Here is an 8098-nt window from a genome sequence, read left to right on the forward strand (position 1 = left end):
AAGTCCTGCGTGATGTAGCTCGACGACGAGAGCTCGGTGCACGAACAGTGCGAAGCCTCCATGGCCGCGACGTGAAGCAGGTCGCTCGAGAGGCACGGCGTCGAGCACATGACTACCTCCATGTCTGACTGCAGCACGGGGCCAAAGCCGCCGGCGAGGCGTGTGCGCAAGTAATTGATGCTGGCGCCGCAAAGCGACGCGTTGACGGTCAAGTCGCGGCCTACACATATGGCTGGGTCCATCGTCATTCACACGTCGCGTCCATATACCAAAGCTGGTGAGGTACGCCTCAAAAAGCGAGAGGTCGCAGAGTGTTGTGGCGTTGCTACTCGACGAGGACCCGTCGAGGCGTCGCCAGTGCGACGTGTTGGCCTGTGCCAGTGCAACGTCGCTGACGACGCCGTTAGCGAGCACCTCAACCTTGGTTGACGCATGGATATGTGCTGCAACTACGATTAGTAGTAGTAGCTGCAGTGGTGAACAGCATCCCACGCCGCTGTGAGGAGACGCTGAGAGCCGCGGTCTACCCATATGCGTCGATCGGTTTCGAACGGCAAAAGCTGCAGTTGCGATCGAATGGGCGCGTGTCTGATTGGCCAATCGTATCCGGACAATCAACGGCGCATCATCGAGTGACCAGTCAAGCACGATGGCCCCAAAGGAGTGTCGCCACGTCGCGGCGGCGCTGAGCCTCTCGCACGTGCGCAAGCGGCTCAAGCTTGGCGGCCTCCACTGCTGCACAGTACGCCATTTCGCTGCGTGAAGCGGTCACCTAACATGCGAGCATAGCAATGCGACGGCGGGTCGACGAAGCCCAAGAAGAAACACGCCAAGCACGTCAAGCTAGCCAGCTCGCTCGACGACGTCAAGCGGAATGCTCTCTGCATCACGTGTGGTTTCGTTGGCTGCTTGGCTGAAAAGCACGACCATTGCATGGATCACATTCGGTCTATCAGCGCGTTGATCCGACACGTGCTAATGAAATGTCGACTGTTGTAGGGACAATGCCAAGCACTGCTGCTTCTTTCGCATGGGCACGCAAGACGTTTGGTATCTATTTGACGTGCTTCTTCGAGGCTGAGATGACTGTAGGTGTACCAAGTGCGACGCAGTCGTTGATGGGGTCAGTGACAAGGTCACCACCGCACTCGCGGACGTGCGCAAGTCGTACGACGAGCTCATCGTGGCCAAAGCCAACCGCATGCATTTGTATGCGACAGTTGAAGCCTCGACACCCGTCCCCAGCGCGGCGCCGACGCTAGAGACACCGCCTAGCGACGACAAGCCTAAGAATAAGAGCAAAGCCAAAGCGAGCAAAAAGACCAAAACCGAAGCCGTCGACACCCCATCGTCATCATCATCGGCGTCCAAGGACCCTCTCGTCGTCGCGGGTACGTTCCACGAACTTGACGTCGCGCGGTGTTGTCTCAATACGTCGTGAATGCAGGTCTTGCCAACCTTGGCAACACGTGCTACTTTAACTCAACGATCCAGTCGCTGCGAAGCATCTTTACGTCGTCAAAGCTGCACGAAGACGTTGTTGCCCATGCTCGGAGCCTTCCCAAAGCACCCGTCACCCGAGCTTTCTTGTACACGCCATTTTCTTGCTTTCATTCTCACACTTTTCTCTTGCCAGAGATTTTGTCGACGGCGCAACTGTGTCGTCCAAAAAGAACACGTTCACGCCGAGCGCACTCCTCTCGGCAGTGCGGGAGACGAGCCGCCAGTTCCGCGGCCGCGCTCAGCAAGATGCCTACGAGCTCTACTTGGCGCTGGTATGGGCCATCGACGATGAATTTACGGCGCCATCGAAGACAGCATCGTCGTCGCCAACCGAGAGCGGGCTCCAGCAAATTTTTGTCAAGACTGAGGACGCCAAGGATGGCACGTTGAGTCTCCTCGCGCCCGCCAATGCGACGATGGACGAGATCCAGGCGCTCGTTGCCAAGAAGCTCAAACTCAGCAGCGACGAGGTTGTGCTCGCAGGTGGCCGCCAGCCCGAAGCAGACATCGACGTCGTTGGTCCCCCAAGCTTTGTGCGCACCGCCCTACTCGGGGCCCTTGTCAAGTACGTATGACGTGTTTGAAGGACTCGACTCTAATGCGTCGTTGTCCACTAGCTCGGTTACGTGCCATACGTGCCAACATGTCTCCACGTCGTACGACGATGCGATTAGCCTCAGCCTTGCGATCCCCGTACGCGCCTCGGCTCCGACTCGCAACATTGATGTCTGTCGACCATGTAGAAGCCTGCGAGCGCCGACGACGACGTGACGCTTCTCGACTGCCTCAGCGCGTTCACGGCGGTCAATACGCTCGTGGCCGATCCCGCCACGTCGTCTGGGTACCGCTGCGAGCCGTGCAACAAGGCTACCGACGCTGCCTCGTTCCAAGACGCGAGTCTCCAAATGCAGCTCTTTGGCTTGCCCTTCGTGCTTCCCTTGCATCTGAAGGTACGATATCAACTTGGAAAGAAGTCGAGAACGCATCTGGTTAGCGTCTCGGAAAGCTGCGCAAGAATAGCAGCCACGTTGCGTTCGAGACGACACTGGACGTCGCGCCCTTTGTGCTCCTGCGTGCGATTATGTCCCCCAATGAGCGGCGTGGCAGCTCAATCGATCCTTGTGTGTAGCTGCGTACGGACCGCACATGAAGACGGTGTACCATCTGCAAGCGGTGATCGTGCACATGGGCAACCGGTATGGCGGCCACTACGTCGCGTACGTCCGGTATCCCGACGCGTGGTACTACACGTCCGACTCGCTCGTCCAGCGCGTCTCTGAAGCCACGGTGCTCGGTGCCGAAGCCTACATGCTCTTCTACACGCGCGACGGGTGCGTGTGTCGACTCTTTGGTTTCAACAACTCTTATGTATCAATGTATCGCAGGGAGCTTGGCACCGCACCGCCGCCTGAAACCAGCCGTCTGTAAACGGAAGCGACCTCGTGCGCGCTCGAATTCCATTCTACTTAGCTGGTCTGTGTGGTTGGTGGTCCATCGGCACTAGATTCTGAGATGGACGCGCGTTTGGTCTGTGACAGGTTCTTTAGCCTTGGTGGATGCACGCACAAGGCCGTACGACTCGTCAACACAAACACGCGTCTGGTGGTGGACGCTGTAGCGCGCGCCGTGCGCAAAGTAGATGCCCGCACCGACAAGCATCCAAAGACATCCGAGAACGATCGTTTCTCTCGTCATCTGCGCGAGGAGGAACCAGTTGAGCGTCGTTGCGAGTGCGGGGAGCCACGGTAACCATGGAGCACGGTAAATGGACGTGTCTTTACGCGGCTCGGGGTGGACAAGGCGCGCCGTCGCTACGATTGCACCCGCCAAGAGCAGCACCGCCACCACAAGACATACAGCATTGTCCTGGCCGAGGCCATATTGGAATGCAAACATCCCGAGGCCCGAACAGCCCAAAAGCGCCCACACGGTCCTTGCCACATCGACGTGACGCGCGTCGTCGACACGCAAGAGCAGGACAGATGCGTTGGCAAGGTTGAACGCGATCAGAATGGCAAAGCTGATGATCTCCCAGAGGTGCTCAAACGGCACGCAAAACGCGAGAAGTGTGCAGACGCCGCCAGTGAGTAGCGTGCCATCACGAAGCCGCCCGTCGCCGTCGACGCGCGCAAAGATGGGCGGCAGAAGGCCATCGGTGGCCATTGCGTACGTCACGCGCGGCTGCGCGAGAAAACTCACAAAGACGACGACCGGCATCGTGAGTAGTTCGCCGACGCGAACGATGTGCGCTGTCGTCACCATCCCGTGGGCTTCGAACGCCGACGCAAAGTCGACGACGTTTGCACACGGCTGCATCCCGGCGAGCGCCAGCGACGCCATGGCACTTAGCACCATCGTTCCGAGTATCGTACCGAGAACGGCTCTTGGCACGGCCGTTCGTGGGTCCGAAGCCTCGGCGGCGAGGCAGCACACCTCGTCAAAACCAATGTAGCCAAAGAACGCCTGGGTTACGCCGACGACGAGACCTTGTGGCCCGTACGATTGGCTGCTGGCATTGCGTGGCGGCAAGAACGGCGTCACGTTGGAGATTGTAAAGACGGACAAGCTTGCGCAGATGATGAAGAGGACGAGGAGCACCTTGGCCGTCGTCATGACATTCACAAAGCGCGTGCCGACGGGGACACCGAGGAGCACAATGATGACGGACGCGCTCTCCACGAGCACGGACGCAATGCTGTAGTAGTCTTCGTTGAGCCAAGTAAACGTGCGGGGTGCAAACGTCGTTTCGCAGTAGGCTTGGACCTTGGTGCCCCAGCTGCGCGCGACGCCGGCGCCCGAAATGCCGTACTCCAAGCAAAGAAGCCACCCAGCGACGGCCGCGGGAAGCTCACCAAGCGCGTGATACGCGTACGCGTAGGTGCTACCAGAGCTTGGTACGAGACAGCTTAGCTCCATGTACGCAACGCCGTTGAGAAGGCACACGAGGCCACCGATGACCCAGCTGATAACCGCGGCGGGCCCGGCCGAGTGCGCAATGATGAGCCCCGTCGTCGCAAATACACCCGAGCCCACGGTGCCACCGATGCCAATGGCAATCAAGTCGACTAGACGCAGTTGGCGAGTGAGCTTGGCGCTTGCCTCGTCGGCGACGATGGCGGCCATGGTCTTGCGCGTCCACATGCCCGACTGAAATGCAGGTTGCTGATTGGCCCAGCTGATTGGGCCAAATGCGGAAGAAAGGTCAACGTTGAAGTTGGCGATCTTCCAGCAACCCAAATCTAAGGAATGCTCAGCAACACTACCAAACGGGCGGCTGCTTAGTCACAAAAAGTTGAAGCTCGCACGGGCCTGTCCAGCATGCCACCATGGTCGGAGCTCATGGTCGGTAGCCAATGACAGTGGGAGAAAGTCTGACGTTCCTCGTTTTCGGGTACTCCGCCCGAGAATGAAGAAGCCTGTGCCCGGGCAAGAGCCATCGCAGCGAAATGCGTGTTGGTGGTTTTATGCACGAGCTCAAGAACGCAAGCTCGCCGATGCATTGAGCAGACTCTTGCACATTCTCCGTTGCAAGTTGATGCAGAGGGCCAGGGCCGTTGGGCCGTTCCACAGGTTCTTTCGAAGGTTTTCGGGCAACGGCCATTAGCGAGCTCCTGACTTTACGAAAGATGATGCTTGTACGCTACGACGATGTGGACGACTACGAGTACGAGCTGGGGCGCCACGCCATGCACAACGACGACGCCGACGACGAACTGAGTCTGGGTTTGCTGCCGTCAGCCGCGCCCAAGCCACGCGGGCTACTCCGGAAGCGGTCATTTTTGGCCGTGTGCGGTGCGACGCTCATGTGTCTCATGCTCATGCCCCTTGCGCTGTACCTCCAGCCAACGGCCATCGTCAATGCAGCGCCAGCACTGCTGTATGCCACTGCCGACACCTTCAATGCCACCGCTACCCCGACGCCTCGTCCGTGAAGCTTCTCAATGGGACGACAAAAACAAAGAACTGACTCCGCACGTCATGTGTTAATAGTTTTTTCGCTTCTTTGTGCTGGGGCGGCGGGTCGGATATCGATCGACCATCGTGGTCGTTCAATGGAGGCAACGGAGAAATACATAAGAGTTGACAAGGAGTCGCTGGCCTAGGCCATGACCTTCTTGTTGAGGAGCGGCACGTACGAGAGGAACGAGTGGGCCGTCGCCGTCAGCGTCTCGATGGTCGCATCCTTCGCCTTCGAGACCGACTCGAGCGCATTCGATGTGACCTGCGTCACACTCGCGCGCGTCTTCTCGACCGTGGTCGTGACCGACTCGACCGTCTTGGACACCTTGTCCGTCGCCGTGGTCGTGACGGCCGACACCTTCTCAAGCGTCGCCGACTGGACTTCCTTGGCCCGGCCAACGACTTGCTCCTTCTTGGCCAAAATGTATTCTTGGCCGTCGACCAGCGTCTTCAGAACGCCCGCGACGCGTTCGTCGAGCTGCTCGTCAATCGTCGCGAGCGCCGGTGCGAGGCTCGTGTCCACGTCCTGGAGCGTGGCCACTTGCTTCATGTTGAGCTGCTTCAAGAGGTAGTTGACGCTCGTCTCGCCAACGTGCGCGACCGCGCCGACACCGCGGAAGCTCGTCGTGTACGTGTAGACCTCCTTCGTCTTCTGATAGTAGTACGACGGGTGCAAAAACCACATGGTCGTCGCCTCGTCCACGGGCAGCGCCAAGACATCGTGGCGCGGCGAGCGCGGCGTCGTGTCCGTGAGCACCGTCTCCTCATGCGTCAGCGACACGGTCGGCTCGGGCACAACCTCGACAACCGGGGCCTCGGGCTCCACTTCAACCGGCGCCACTTCAACAGGGACCGGCGTCACAGCCACGGGCTCGATCACGTCAGCAGGCGCGGCCTCTTCAATAGGCGCATTCTCCACGGGAGCTTCCTCAACGACCGGCGTCTCGGCGACCGTCTCGTCTTCAACGGCCTCGGTGGCCTCGTCGACCACCGGCGCTTCGGCCATCGGCTCGGCGTTCGCGTCGACCGAGGACGTCTCTGAGCTCGTGTCATCGACGACCGGCGTCGTAGCGACGGTGGTGGGAGCCGCGGTCTTCTTGCCCTTGTTCTGTTTGCCCTTGCCAGCCATAGTTTGCGTTGGATCTCGAATCTTGAAATAAGTATCCCCGGCGCCGCCTCGGTTGAAGGCCGTGCTCTGATTGATTGAACGGGACTATACTATAGAGAACGCTAGTGTGGCGTCACAGGCATCTGCGATTGGCTGAAAATCATCCAACCGAATCAAGTTGCCAGCGGACCCGCGTCACGCGTGCCAGTCGAGGCGGCGGCGACCGACATAGCACGGCCGTCGCGGACTTTTCCTTGCCGACGCCACGACCCCTTGGCAGTCGCCACCTTCCTGTGCCAGCTACGTCCCAACGCGCCTCCACCTCGCATCCAGCCGTCTCTCCTTGACGCATATCTATATGTGGTGACGCGCAACGAAGAGCCATGAGCAGCTCGACGACCTCGGTCCACATCGCCTACGATGGATACCACGTGAAAGGCCAATTTCGGAATGAGAACCATGACAAGTCGGCGCCGTTGGACAAACTGGCCGAAACGGTGCGGGATGGGCAAGGCCACACGTGGGTGTCACCGTTGGCGTTCCCGCCCGCGTCGCGAAGCCACTCTGAGCACGAATCTCGGCGTCTGAGAAGTCGCCCGTGCACAGTTGCCCTCGTTTCCATCGGGCACGGCGGTTCGTTTTTTTGTAAGCACCGCTTGAAGTTGACACGACGCCCGTTGACTCGACGGCCGACAGACGACCGCGAAATCTGCGCCCGCGCTTGATGACCAAATGGTCATTTTCGTTTCATCCGAGCGCTCCAGATGTCGACATCTACGTGCATAAACCGCGATCTTTTTATCGCGCTCTTGGTAACGAAGGCGTGCGTTTCGCGCCTTTTGCTCTGGCTCGCAGTTCGGAAGAAGCAATGAACCTGCCATGCGTCGCTTGACACTTGCGGGAAGGAGAAAAGTCTGTCGTATACTTGGTGTTGGGCGACGATGATGGCGTCGTCGCACTCTGCCGTGCCTCGGCACCTCGACTTGGGTCACACGGCCGCGGGACGCGCAACTTCAACTGTCCCTTTGTTGACAGTTGGGACGTCGCAGATGCTATTACTGGCCGGCGTCTCTATGCGTTGCGTGCAGCGTTACCGATACGTACCAAGCGACACACTAGGACACGGGCGGCTGGAGTCTATCACACGGCGTAATGCTGTTGGCGAAACAAGCCAGCAAACCAGTTGCTGTTTACTTGACAGGCTCCATCGGCGGTTATCATCCGAGCGCGGCCCTTGGCGCCCGTCCAATCTGCGCGCCTCTTCGGCTTGTCTTTTCGCGCATCTCGAAGGTCTCGCTCTCTCCTTCTCTTGCTCGCAAGCACATTACGCACATCACAGGCACCAAGAAACACGCCCGTAACTCCATGCCCGTGCACCGCGAAAGCCGACGCCGTCCACCTCTTCACGTCAATGCAGACAGCAAGTTCAAGCGCCATGTCCCGTCCGCAGATTCTGCAAAATTAAAATTAATAAAATACCATGTGATAAAATGCGAATTTTCCTTCGCGCGCGTGACGCAAGATGGT

At 59.0% G+C, this 8098-nt stretch overlaps 4 protein-coding genes across 4 annotated transcripts; 2 read left to right on the forward strand and 2 right to left on the reverse strand.

Moving 5' to 3' along the window:
• Positions 1 to 649: 649 nt before the first annotated feature.
• On the forward strand, positions 650 to 2931 carry SDRG_08240 (hypothetical protein; the record flags this gene model as incomplete). Its single annotated transcript, XM_008614114.1, has 11 exons — positions 650 to 742; positions 790 to 947; positions 1000 to 1050; positions 1093 to 1391; positions 1448 to 1589; positions 1637 to 2068; positions 2121 to 2196; positions 2247 to 2453; positions 2498 to 2576; positions 2633 to 2834; positions 2889 to 2931. The coding sequence occupies 11 exons, from the start codon at positions 650 to 652 to the stop codon at positions 2929 to 2931; spliced, it is 1782 nt and encodes a 593-aa protein (XP_008612336.1).
• A 72-nt stretch (positions 2932 to 3003) lies between these two features.
• Positions 3004 to 4644, reverse strand: SDRG_08241 (hypothetical protein; the record flags this gene model as incomplete). Its single annotated transcript, XM_008614115.1, has 1 exon — positions 3004 to 4644. One exon carries the CDS (start codon positions 4642 to 4644, stop codon positions 3004 to 3006), a length of 1641 nt encoding a protein of 546 aa, XP_008612337.1.
• Positions 4645 to 4918: 274 nt separating this feature from the next.
• SDRG_08242 (hypothetical protein) lies at positions 4919 to 5619 on the forward strand. The gene has a single exon (XM_008614116.1). The coding sequence runs from the start codon at positions 5130 to 5132 to the stop codon at positions 5433 to 5435; it is 306 nt and encodes a 101-aa protein (XP_008612338.1). The 5' UTR covers positions 4919 to 5129; the 3' UTR covers positions 5436 to 5619.
• Positions 5468 to 7146, reverse strand: SDRG_08243 (hypothetical protein). The gene has a single exon (XM_008614117.1). It carries the CDS (start codon positions 6590 to 6592, stop codon positions 5603 to 5605), a length of 990 nt encoding a protein of 329 aa, XP_008612339.1. The 5' UTR covers positions 6593 to 7146; the 3' UTR covers positions 5468 to 5602.
• Positions 7147 to 8098: the final 952 nt, after the last annotated feature.

This window comes from Saprolegnia diclina (genome assembly GCF_000281045.1).
Source record: "Saprolegnia diclina VS20 unplaced genomic scaffold supercont1.25, whole genome shotgun sequence".
NCBI classification, from domain to species: domain Eukaryota; phylum Oomycota; class Saprolegniomycetes; order Saprolegniales; family Saprolegniaceae; genus Saprolegnia; species Saprolegnia diclina.